Below are 13,651 nucleotides of genomic sequence, written 5' to 3' on the forward strand. Positions count from 1 at the left end.
TGAGGCTCCCCTGCGTGACGGTTATGTACCCTCGGTAGGCGGGACCGAGAGGGTCACGGAGTGGAGAGGTCCTATCGGCAGCTTTGATAGAAAGAGCTCAGTGACACCTACCAATAGGCAGGTGTATAACCCATAACAATGTTTTGGTGGCCATCTTTTCTTTCAGGGAACCAGTTTTACGGTAGGTAAACTAACATTTCCGGTCTCAGTACGCAGCACAAGACTATAATTTTCCACGTCTGCAGTTATCAGCCACAGACCTCTCCCCCGGCCCTCTTCTCGCACTGCTGTCGTGCCGAATTCTGTCCCTTGCTGAATTTTGCAATACTTTGAGATTTGCGCATACGTCATTCTTTCATTGAAGTTTGTTGATGTGATTACTTAAACTATTACTAATAATTTGTTCATTGTCGTGTTTTACTGTATTATAAATTAAATGTAAATTTTAGACATCAAAACAGCATAAAAACATCCAAACACAAAATAGTTGTGAACGGCCATTTACGTTTCTTTGAAACAGACCATATGAAATTGCTAATTATGGGGTGCCAAATATATATATATATATATATATATATATATATATATATATATATATATATATATATATATATATATATATATATATATGTATATATATATATATATATATATATATATATATATGTATATATATATATATATATATATATATATATATATATATATATATATAGTAAGATAGCAGGGAGGGGGTTAAAATTCCTCCCTGCTAAAACATGTGAGAATGCACGTTTGGGTGAATGGGCTAATGGTATAATTGTTTTGATTGTTTAGTTAATCCCCTGCACCTTGTGGTAATTGTAAATTAGAGCCAGGTGCAGGGTATTTAAGAGAGGCAGCCAGGCTGTTCCAGGCTGCTGCTGAGTGAAGAGCCCGACTGCGTGCGTGCGTGCGTGCGTGCGTGCGTGCGTGAGTGCATGCGTGCACAGTCTAATTGAGCAAAATAAGAAGTGGGAAGTGGAACGGGGACTTCCAGAGCCGGAACCAACAGCGCTGGTGTCAATGTTTGAGAAGTGGGTGAGCTCAACACTGGAGCCGCTGCTGCCAGAGCCCAGAGAGTAGGAGGTGAGGTGCCCACCTCAATCACCCCAGCGAACCAGTCTGGTACTGCCAGGTGCGGTCCCTTGCTCTTTGCTCCTGGACACTCTGTCGGTCTTCCTAGACCTTCCTGCGCTGGACCTGGAGCCCAGGAATCTGCAGCTTTGGCCACAGTTTTTCCCTTCGTTCCCTGCTCTGCTCTTCCCGAGCACCCAGATGTCGCTGGGCAGCTGTCAGACGTCGCTGGTGCTCCCCCAGTTCACTGCTTCGCTTCCCCTGGGTGATCGGACATCGCTGCGCTGGTCCCCAGTGGAAGATCTCTGTCCACTGCTACATCCTCCTGTTTCCCCAGTCGTCACTTTGGTCAGCCCTGTCATCCCGGTCGGGTCCCTTGTCGCCAGTTCAAGCTCCCTTCCCGGATGTTCTGGAAGATCCGACCCACCCTCAAGCCCGCCCGTGGAAGAGGGCGGAAATGGACATTTCTGGACTTGAGTGTGGGTGGTTGTGTTTTAGGGGAGGGGGTGGCCTTGGTAGGGCCGATCAGTGTTGCACCCTTTGGGGGATGTGTAGGATAGCAGGGAGGGGGTTAAAATTCCTCCCTGCTAAAAGCATGTGAGAATGCACGTTTGGGTGAATGGGCTAATGGTGTAATTGTTTTGATTGTTTAGTTAATCCCCTGCACCTGGTGGTAATTGTAAATTAGAGCCAGGTGCAGGGTATTTAAGAGAGGCAGCCAGCCTGTTCCAGGCTGCTGAGTGAAGTGTGTGTGTGTCCAGGTCCAGTCGTTTCAAAGTAAGATTGTGTGAAAGTTTGTTGTTTTGGGGACCGGTAAACAGCTTAGCTGTCCGGGATAGTAGTAGGTTCTGGTGAATATTTAGGTAGTGCTCCAAATAGGAGCTAGGTGTTTGTTTTTGTGTTTATCATTTTATTAAAAGTGCGCGTGAGCGCTGTTAAAAGTTAAATCCTGTGTGTTAGGTCGTGACTTAGAAGGGAGAAGAACCCGTGCGAGCCTGGGTGGCGAGCAACAAGTATATATATATATATATATATATATATATATATATATATATATATATATATATATATATATATAATATATGAAATATATATATAATATATATATATGTATGGATATATGTACACATACCTAATATGTGATTGATATATACAGTGCCTTGCAAAAGTATTCAGACCCCTGACCAATTATCTCATATTATTGAATTACAAATGGTATATTGAAATTTCGTTCTGTTTATTATTTTATTTTAAATCACTTAAACTCAAAATCAATTATTGTAAGGTGACATTGGTTTTATTTTGGGAAATATTTGTAAGAAAAATGAAAAACTGAAATATCTTGCTTGCATAAGTATTTAACCTCCACACATTAATATTTGGTAGAGCCACCTTAAGCTGCAATAACAGCTTTAAGTCTTTTGGGGTAAGTATGTACCAGCTTTGCACACAGTGTCGGAGTGATTTTGGCCCATTCTTCTTGGCAGATTTGCTCCAGGTTGTTCAGGTTGGTTGGACGACGCTTGTGGACCGCAATTTTTAAATAGTGCCACAGATTCTCAATGGGAGTGAGATCAGGACTTTGACTGGGCCACTGTAGGACATTCACCTTTTTGTTCTTGAGCCACTCCAATGTTGCTTTGGCCTTGTGCTTGGGATCATTGTCCTGTTGAAAGGTAAATTTCCTCCCAAGCTTCAGTTTTTTAGCGGACTGAAGCAGATTCTCTTGCAGTATTTTCCTGTATTTTGCTCCATCCATTCTTCCTTCAATTGTAACAAGATGCCCAGTCCCTGCTGATGAGAAGCATCCCCACAGCATGATGCTGCCACCACCATACATAACTGTAGGGATGGTGTGTCTTAAGGCATGGGCAGTGTTAGGTTTGCGCCACACATAGCGCTTTGAGTTTTGGCCAAAACGGTCTATCTTGGTCTCATCTGACCACAAAACCTTTTCCCACATCGCAGCTGGGTCACTCTCATGCTTTCTGGCAAACTCAAGATGTGCTTTCACATGGTATTTTTTGAGTAACGGCTTCTTTCTTTTCTTTTCTTTTCAGTTTTTCTATTTTTCTTAAAAATATATATATAATTTCAAGTAATGAGCTAAACATTATATATATAAAACCTAATTTGAACCCCACACACACACCATCACAATCCCCCTACAAATACCCAAAATATCAGGAAATTGTGTCGTTTAAAATTTTCTTTCTTTCTTTATGAGTTTTGTCTGGTTTGCTGGGTATAGGCAGAGACAATGTGAGTTAAAGGCATCATTATGCATTGATATTATTGAGCATTATCGTATACACATGATTAAAAAGTGCAACTACTGCTATCCCATCATATCAATAAACTTTTGGTGGGGGACGGACTGTAAACACGGCAACAATCAGTGGTACTTTGCATTTAACAACACAATACCTGGAACAATGAACATCAAACAAAAAAACATAACTGTGATCACCCTGTCTACCGGAGAAAGAAAATAAAAGTAAGATCGCTGTGGGTCCATGACATCCTCAAGAAAAGAAAAAGGTACGGTGAATATCATCTGCAGATACAGGAGCTCCGGTTTGATGAAGGCAGATTTCAAACCACTTAATGTTGTATTATACAACTCCGGAAAATCAGAAATCAGAACCACAAGCTTTACCTCCATTGTACTTTTTTTTTTTTTTTTGCCACTTCCCTCTGCCGCTGCACGTGACCACCTTCATCTTGTGTGAATGGCCCTTGAGTGTTGACTAAAGATTTTGGAACAAGAAACCAACGTGTCTGTCTCTCCTGTTTTCTGGCTGTCTGCAAAACTCTACAATAAATCAACAAAAGGTAGGCCTAATACAGAGCAGAACGGAAAGTAATACCCCGCCTGCCCCAACACCTTTTGGTTCTGAAAAACTGTTAAATGAGACCAGAACGAGATCATGTGCTTCTATGCAAATTAAAGTGATTACTGCTTTTGAAAAACGTTAGGTTATTACCATAACTCTGGTTCCCTGAAAAGAATGACAACCATTACCGAAAGGGAAGAGCCTCAACTTTTCAAGCACAAAAAAGCTGCCCTATCAGGGACCTGCTGGGATGAGGAGGAAGCCCCTCCCACCTCCTGCTGAAGAGGGTTGACCTCACAGTAGCACATCGCCATTTTCGAAATAGAAGGTCAGCTGGGGACATGACCTCGAAGGGTAATGGTTGTCATTCTTTTCAGGGAACCAGGGTTATGGTAATAACCTAACGTTCCCTTTCAAGTGGAATGACAACCATTACTGAATGGCAAGCTGCACCAACACTGTCGTGGTTCCAGATTACCGACAGTACAGACTCACGGCAATAGCCTCAGAGCCCTCACGACTCCTAAGGGCATGCCGCCTTCAATACCCTACAGCCCAGAGAGAGCCTTGCTCGGTTTGCAACATCAAGGCAGTATAAATGCACAAATGTCTGACTACCTGTTCATATAGCAGCATTGCAAAGCCCATCCAAGGAGGCACCATGAAAGAGAGCCCACAAAGTCACTTGGCCCCTGGTAGAATGGGCTGTAATGTCCCCCGGCAGGGGGGAGTCCGTCTGTTCATACACCAAGCGTATGGCATGCGACACCCAGTGTGCTAGACGATGCTTCGATAGGGCTTGACCTCTAGAGCGGGACCCATAGCAGACAAACAGCTGGTTGGACTGTCTCCAGGACAATGTCCTATCCAGGTAACAGCGCAGAGCCCGGACCTGGCAAAAAGTGTGCTGTCTACGGTCCTCCTCTGACTCGTCTGGGGGAGGTCTGAAAGCTTACAAAACCACTGGTTGGTTAATATGGAATGATGAGACCATGTCACAAAGACACCCGGAGTGGGGGACGTCAGACCAGAAACAGGAACCAGGAAATAAACAGAGAGGTGGAGTTTTGGGGAAGCTGAGTGCTTGCTTCCGCTCAGCATTTAATGAATTAACAGAACATTAAATAAAAAGGTTGTAACAAACAAAAACACAGGACACGGCACTGGTAGCCAAAATAAACAGACAAACAAAACGGACTAACACTAAACAACACGGTGAGCTGATATTTTACTTTACGTTATTATTTTATTATTATTACCTCTGTCTGCACACCCGTTCTCCACTCACCGAACACACAACAACCCCGAGTGAGTGAAAACATGCTGCTTTTATGCAGCTGACCCGAGACTCGATTGCTAATCAATCATTCAATTGGAGTCTCGGTACAACTGCACGTGAATTAATAAAGTGCAATTCCCCATGCTTACATATTATTCCTTTTTACTTGCACATGAAGTGCTGTGTAATCCTCGTGCCTAAATACAAATATACATTTTAAACACTCGTGTTACACAGACCATTTTATCCCGTGTACCAATGACTATACACCAACATTAACATACAACATATAACACAAAATACACATAGGAGCGGGCACTTTGCCACAGACCACCTTTGACAAAAAGGCTGGGTTTGTTCTTAATGTTACCCGCGAGTCATTTCCAGTGAAAGCTATACATGGGTCATCGATGGACAGTGCATGAGGCGGACTTACTCTTCTGGCAGACGTAATGGCTAATAAAAATGCCACGTTGGGGTAATTAAGAACAGGGGGGACAGGCATTTACAAGGTAGTACAAATAAAGATTAGGTGGAAAGGTGGATTCGCCCTGATCAACCGATTATCTAGAGCCAGCTCAGTTGTCACTCCATCCACAGTTTGGTTTTCAGTTACGTGTACCTGCAGTTTAATACATTTACTTTATTTCTATAAACTTAATAGATCATAAACTCGAATTGCTTTAAAGCATATAACTCAGTGAATAATTGAGGTACAGAGTAGGAACAAATAGGTACAGGAATAGTTCTACGCAATTATTCCCCTACATCCGATAAGGACCCCCAGCACCAACTCCAGATCCCACTTAGGGACCATGGTTTTCATCGGAGGCTGGAGCCTCTGAGCCCCTTTAAGAAATTGCACTGCCAGGAAGTGTGCCCCAGCGGACACAGACTCAATTTTATCATGGCACACCGATATTTCTGTCAAGTAGACCTTCAGAGTGGATGCGGATTTTCCCACATCAAACAGGTGTTGTAAGAAGGTTAGAATTGTCTCAATAGGGCAGATCACAGGATCGTGACCCTCAGCAATGCACCAGTCTTGGAAAACCTTCCATATATATGAATACTGGGCTCTAATGCTAGGCGCCCTGTAGTGTCTCTACCACTGCATCTGGCAAACCTCATCTGGATATAGGGCTCCATTCAATGGCCAGACCCAGAGTTGGAGCTGAGCTGGATTTGGGTGCCATAATAACCCCTCTGTTTGGCTCAAGGTCCTTGCGGAGCGGAAGCTGCCACAGCTGGCCCAACAACATGTTGGAGAGGAGAGCAAACCAGGGGCGCCTCGGCCATCTGGGTGCAATCAGCAAAACCTGGACTTTCTCCACCCTGATCCTCTTTAGTGTCAGGGGTAATAACGGTAGCGAAGGGAACGCATACAAGAGCCTGTGTGGCCAGGGGTAAGCTCGGGAGAAGACTCTGGGGCTCCACGAAGAGCGAACCAGCTCTACAAAGTCCTGACACAGAGGGAGGGCGTGTTGTGGGTGCCCTTTCTGCTTCAGGAAGCGGTTCCCCTTCCCCTTCTTTTCTGCCAGCCTCGGTATTTCCATGGTAGCAACTGTGCTCTGCATCAGGGCCTGGAACTCCTCCCTTTGAGAAGTATGCGGTATGGAGCCCCCTGCTGTAGCCTGTCCAACTGAAGTGGCAGGATCGGACACATCTGACCTCGATGCCAAAAAGAGAGCTTGCCAGAACTTGGGGGTCTAGGTGGGGCCAGGGATGGAGAGCGGGAGTGGGGAAGCTGGGGCTGCCTGGTAGTAGGGGGCAGTCTATCCTGAGATTGTAGCATGGTCTCCAGCATGGTTTGCTGGGCTTTCGCCGTCTGAGCGAGCTCCTCAAAATGACGCTCAACTGAGCTTCGGTGTCTCTCCAGCAACTGAGAAGGGGAGCACCTGCGCCTACGAGGGGAAGGAGAAAGGTACCTCCCGGCAAGCGCCCTCTCGAGCGGTGCTGCCTCGGCGGTGTCCACCGCGATTCTATTGAGGGGAGTCTACGGTGGTGGGGAAGGGGAGGGCAACCCAGGTGTATGTGGGAGCTCCCTGGTCATATTTGTGGGTGGGGTTCCAGAGGCCCTTTGGGGAAGATCCTGGACAACGGATCTCTCCTTCCCTGCTCTGAGGAGTGAGAATCAACTGGGGAGAGTGCTGCCCTCCTGAGCTTGGTTCTTTTTGAGAACCTTTGACAGGGAGAGCAGTCCAAATCACCCGCCAGTGCCCTGGCTGTATGGTCTGGCCCTAGGCACTGAGGTGTACCCATCCTGTTTTGGGAGCTTGGCTGCACATTTTTCACACTGGTGGAACCCAGCAGAAGACCCTGTAGAGCACACTGACATGGCGTGGGGGTGTCGGTGCCGAGCAATATGCCTCGACGCCGAGCTGTCAGTGTCAGAGACTGTAGTCGGCGCCGAGAAATTGCCGTTGGTGTCTGTGCCGAGGTGGCCACACCGATCGGTGTTGGTGCCGAAATGAGCGCGGACGGCCCCAAGCTGCTGCAATCGGCGTCGAGGGAGATATGCCACTCGGGAGCCTCCGAAACCAACTCTAATCAGTAGAATCTACCGAAGCGAGACTAAGGCAACTAGCAGTTTCAAAAGCACTCGTAGTTATGTAGCTTACCGTTATGAATCCAATTTGTAGGTCAAAACCGTACAAATGAACCAATTTCCAGCACCAAGAAAAGCACAAGGCAATCAGTGTGTTGTCTCAGTGAGTTGAGAGAGAAAACGGCGATATGCTACTGTGAGGATGACCCTCTTCAGCAGGAGGTGGAAGGGCAGCTTTTTTATGCTCAGTGATTGACGGGTGAAGTTGAAAGGGAACTTCTGGTTCACGTTTCTGTTCTAAGTCATTACCATACATCCACATGTTACCACAATATAATGCAATGTACACTACAGACATGTAGTTAAAAAAAAAAAAAAAACATAACGTTTAAAATGTTGGAATAAAAATGTCTGTGCTTATGCCTTTCGTAAGTACCTGCTTCATTATCTGACGCGTCTGTTTATCTCATCTCTACCAGAAAGCAATCCATACTTATTAAATCACTATTGGAAATGTAATTACAGTATTATCAATTATTAATATAGGTGGTCTGTTATTACCGTTTGCTTATATTCATTCTGTTAATAGTCAACGCAGTTTTGTAACATGTTTTTACACTTACAGTTTTCCGGATTTTTACATTTCACAAACTGGTTGGGAATTGTCAAATTACTTGGTCGTGGTCTTGACACAGGTCTGTAGTGAGGGATTGATTACTCTTGTCTCCTTGATCAGCTGGTATCATATCAACTACAACTCCCAAAAGCCTCTGCTTCATCCTGGTATTTTAGTTCCTCTTATATGGCTGTCGTTTTTCTCTGTGTTGTACATAGAGCTAAATATAAGGGGTTTTGACTTTGCACCAACATTGTATTAACTGTTGAACTTGAACAATGTTTAAGAAAGCGAAGAGGGTAAACTTCAGGCGCAGGAATGAGTCCGACGAGGAGGAAAATGAAGAGGAAAAACAGTCGCCGCCGCCGCAGCCTCAGTTGCTGCAAGAACAACTGCAGCCATGCGGGGCCGACGATGAGCCTCCAGTCCGATGTGCTGTAATCAGCAACCCGGAGACTGTGGCACATTTTAACGTCAGCACCGATATGAACCATGGAAATGGATTGCAGACTAATACAACGAGGATCAACTTGAAGGAAAAGAAGAAAAGCAAAGAAAACAAAGATGTGCCAAAAGCGAGTTTGCTTAGCTTTCACGACGAAGAAGGTAGTCTGTAATCAAGTCTCTTTTATTAATTGTGTGTGTGTGTGTGTGTGTGTGTGTGTGTGTGTGTGTGTGTGTGTGTGTGTGTGTGTGTGTGTGTGTGTGTGTGTGTGTGTGTGTGTGTGTGTGTGTGTGTGTGTGTGTGTGTGTGTGTGTGTGTGTGTGTGTGTGTACGTACGTACGTACATTTAAAACAGACTCCGCTAGATACAGTAGCAGAAAGCTAATTATTAAGTTTACTTTTTTTTTTTAAGACGCCACTAACACAAATACCAGTGTAAGGTCAGCAAGTAGTAGTACATCTTGAGAATGTGTGGTTTTTAACGAGTAGTGCATCTCATATCCACGGTTAGTTACTTTAGAAGGCGATAGTTACAAAATACTGTATGTCGTTACCGGTATATGCCTACAGTGTGTGGTGCAGTTTTAGGTTGTCGCAGTGTTTCGCCCAACAAGACAATATTTTATTTTTTGTTTTTTTAATTGTAATTTTGGCCTAAGGAAATAAGGGCTGCTTTAAGACATATTGTCACGGTTTACAAATTCTACAGTGCTAGTACTTGATGCCAAAAAATATTATGCACTCGAAACAAGTCAGAAAGAGCTGCAAGGTACAGTAGTATTTTACACATTGATGATTATTGATCCACTGCATCGTGCATGGTACCAACAAAAGTGTAAATGTCAGGTTTTCCAGGGCATAGCTCTAGGTATAACACCAAGAAAATACAGCCAGTCATGTGGGATAATGTCTCAAAGGTAGGAGTGAAGAATGTAGCCTAAAAAATTCTGGTCACTGTCGTCACACAAGTGGATGCAGTGCAGTCAATAGTATCAGATCATGCCAGGCATAAGCAGAATAGGAGTCTCATTCATCCTTGTCATGTCCTATTTCATTGTAACTAGCTTATGCCTTCCGTTTTCCAGTGTCACACAATTGTCACACAATTGCTGTCTCATTTTTGTTTGCCTGAAACCACGCTCATATTACCTTTCCAAGGCACAGCAGGTAGTGAGCTGCCATGTATTGGAAGTGCATGCTGAGTGTTGTAAAAAAAAGAGAAAATCGATAATTGTAATTATTATTATTTCAAATATTGTGTTCATGGGGTTTCCATGCTGGTCAATTTACGCATGAAATGGCAATGCTTGTGCACGTTTGGGAGAATTACCAATCCCAAAGAGAGGGATAGGGTAAATTTCATTTACTCGTGTAAATGGCGAAACACACGGGAAGATCCATGCCCAGATTAGCATGGAAACCCACATTTCATGTGTAAATGTTAATGAGCGTGTTTATCCTTAACTATAAATATTGCAAGGGAGCTGGTCAGTTGTTACTGTGGATTCCAAAATGGCAGAAAGTAGTGGCTGATGGGTGATTTTATGGTTAGCAGTGGTGTAGTTCACTTTTAATGATAATGCAGGCAGCTTTTTTTATGTAATTGTTTTTGCTATGTCTGGACTGTCATGTTGTATATGTTTTGTGTGTTTACAGTACTGTATAAAACCCCTTACCATCAACTGCGTTATGCCCTTGTTATAGTATTAAAGCAGCTGTTTGAGAATACCCTTCCTGTAAAAACTATGCTAAAGTTAAACACAAAGAGCAAGTGAGCTGTTTAAATGTTATTGAATTAATTCCTGTCCTTTTTATTTATTTATTTATTTGATCCCAGCTATGTCCCAAGACAACGCGTGTCTGCCTCCCACTTTAATAAATATAGTTGGTGAACTGGATGTCATGAGCCAGCTCGATTGCCCAAAACAGCGCAACAAACATCCAACAAGTTGTTGATGCCGTCTCAGTACTGACCAAGTAAAACTGCAAATTAACGTATTGATTTTGTGTTTTATTTGTTTGCATCATTAATATGTTACACAACAGTAAATCCAACACAACTTAAAAGAAAGGAGAGAATCTCTGGCAACACGAGTCTCCTCAAATCGCTGGTGTCCAATTGAAACTGGCAGCTGAGGTAACCTTCACAGTTGCCAAGTCTGCTTATAATAAGCGAGATTGGGCTTGTTTTTGAGTCGCGGGTTAGAATTTGCATAAACACACACTCTAACATGGGTTACGCTTGATTTAGGCTTGTTGTGAAAGACAGTGCCATTTTTTTTTTCTCGGAAGACTGTAACCTTCCTCTTCTGTCTCACAGGCAGCCGCTGATTCCTGAACACCTCATTTTGTTGTTGACAAGAGTTTGTGCAGGATACACCAGGCAGTGGCAATTTTGGGAATTAATTAATTCACTTAAGTTCGTTTCGACAGTATCCGCCACCTCCCTTTCAAGTGCCCACTACCCGTATTTGCCCAAGCGTGGTGTTGAATGCTTCCTCAGCAGCTGTCAGCCGTCTGAACAGGTAGGGCTTCTAAGCCAGGGTAGTATACGCAGCATCACCTGATCCCCTATATGCTGTATTGCCTGAATGAAAGGTCTCCGCTGGTTTTCAGCCGTGGTGATCTGCAATCCCTGTTGTTCAGTTTCATTTTATATTTTTGTTATTTTTAATTAATTAGTTGTAAAATACATTAGTTGAAACAGTATTCACTACTAATGACACTTGAAAAACAATTTATTTGGGCAAGAGCAGTGAAACACATTATTATCCAGCCAGGCACGAGGTATTTTTGCTTTTACAGCAATTTAGATTCACTTGTGTACCAGTTCTCTGTGCATGGAAAACACATTTTCACAAAATTTCACTAGTAGTTGAAAAACGTCACGAGTACTTGACGCATAGCTAATTTACATATCAACCCCCACCTTTTGCCTTCATTTGCATGAAAAGCCCGGTTTACTCGAGTAAAATAAACTGAGCGAATGGAAATCCAGAAACATTTTGCACGAGACATTTTTCTCGTGTAAATGTCGAGTTAAAAAAAAAAAAAAAACAACTTGCATGGAAACCCCATGATTTAAAAGCAAAATTTCTCTGATCAAAACGAAAAAAGATAAGTCAATTCCTATTTATTTTTTAGTTCAAAATAATAAAATGATTGTGAGACATGTACATGGACCCACTAGTAATTGGTGTGCATTAGCACTCTCTGGGAGAATTCCACCAGTATACTACTTGGTGCAAAAGTGACTTGTGTATTTGGAATACACCTCTTAGCAATAGAGGTGTATTTGGAATGTGAACGATCAAATGCAGACTGTTGAGTTTATATTGTAAATAGCCTAATTGCGGAATGTTATACCTCTTGTCCTTCTGTTATTTGTCAGGGGTGCTGTACTTCTGTTTAATAAAAACCCACCTCCACCACACATTTCTTGTTAATCCTGTTTGGTGTTTTAAAAAAGAGTAGCAGTTATACTTTTGTTATGTACAGAGGTTATTTGTGTTGTGGCTCTTGTACCCGTTATCTTCTCTATGGCTTATCCCGAGTGGTAGTAGGAACTGAAAGACGGAGACAGTGGCTATTAAATTGAATCACTGTATTAGTGAAGTGGGGCATACAGCAACAGAGATCCTTTAGTGGAGAACAGTAAAGGTGATGTGCCTAATCTTCCTTCTGTTTTCATACACATGAAGTTACATCCCGCTCGCTGAACAATCGCACACGGTTAACTGTGACCCATTCCTGTGCTTACACAATTACTCCCTCTTCACCTAAAGAAATGTCCTCATTTACACAATGCAATTTTATGCAATCTAATATGCAATGCAATCTTTTTAATTTTATTTATTTTAAGTGCAAACGGTTCAAGTCCAAAGTTTCCTAAATTATTAACTAAAAGTAAATCAGTCCAACTTGTACTCAGTCATATGGTGAGCATTCGTCACTGTCGTCCTGAGCATGTGGGTGGCCCTGAAGGCAAAGTGTAGGAGAGCCCAGTGGCTCTGTCTAGGAGGCAGCTCTGAAGACAGATTGAAGGAGATGTCTGCACCTTGACAAAGACCTTGTGGTGTTGGTCATGTGCTCCCTTCTGTGGCTGGTAGAGTTTAGGCAGTTGGTCAGTAGGTGGCAAGAATCCTGCTAGAGCAGTCAAAGGTGGTGGAGCTGTAGCTGCTGGAGACAGTGTTCCATGATCCATAGGAGGAGCAAGATAAGGTTTCAGGCGGTTGTTATGGAGCACTTTTTCCTTAGCCTCATGATTGGAAAGATCTTGTCCATCTTCAAAGGTAAAGGCCGAACAACGTTTATTGTGCCGAGCCATTGAGGAGTCATTGTTGGACGTGCTTGAGGTGCTTGTTGTATTGACCATGCCATTACTGCTGCAGGAGTTTAATTTTCCCAGAACACACAGCATAGTTGCTTACGTCCGCTAAGCTGAAATGAGTAAGCTTAGTTCATATTGTTTTTAAAGCACACACCTACAGAGTTTTGTTTTAAAAGCATAAATACATAAATAAATAAATAAAACACTATCATTTTTTTAGATATTTTTGTTTTACCCCGCTATTAAGTATTCCAGGATTTTGGCAAATCTGGGTCAGTGTTGGGCATCAGCAATGTCCATGCAAGCAGTAATTGGTGTACACAAACTGAGATTTTGGAAGTTTGTGCAGTGCACAGGATGGGGTGCTGTACATCAGTGATGACAGTAGCAATGGGTGTCTGTGTAGATTTTGATTCCCTGACAGCAGGAACAGCATGCATGGAGACTGGCATTGGAGAGGTCTGGATGGCGGGATAATGAGTCTGCATAACCAACAAAAGT

The 13,651-nt window shown here is 43.2% G+C and overlaps 1 protein-coding gene across 2 annotated transcripts in view; it reads left to right on the plus strand.

The window, feature by feature from the left end:
* Nucleotides 1-8,550: 8,550 nt before the first annotated feature.
* LOC121320418 (PAX3- and PAX7-binding protein 1-like) overlaps nt 8,551-13,651 on the plus strand; it is a 43,506-nt gene continuing 38,405 nt past the window's right edge. For both annotated transcript variants that reach the window (XM_041258732.1, XM_041258731.1), the window contains exon 1: nt 8,551-8,981. In XM_041258732.1, the coding sequence (XP_041114666.1) occupies nt 8,654-8,981 (328 nt within the window). In that variant the 5' untranslated portion in view covers nt 8,551-8,653. The remainder of the gene's footprint in view (nt 8,982-13,651) is intronic.

Source organism: Polyodon spathula, chromosome 9, assembly GCF_017654505.1.
Source record: "Polyodon spathula isolate WHYD16114869_AA chromosome 9, ASM1765450v1, whole genome shotgun sequence".
NCBI lineage: Eukaryota > Metazoa > Chordata > Actinopteri > Acipenseriformes > Polyodontidae > Polyodon > Polyodon spathula.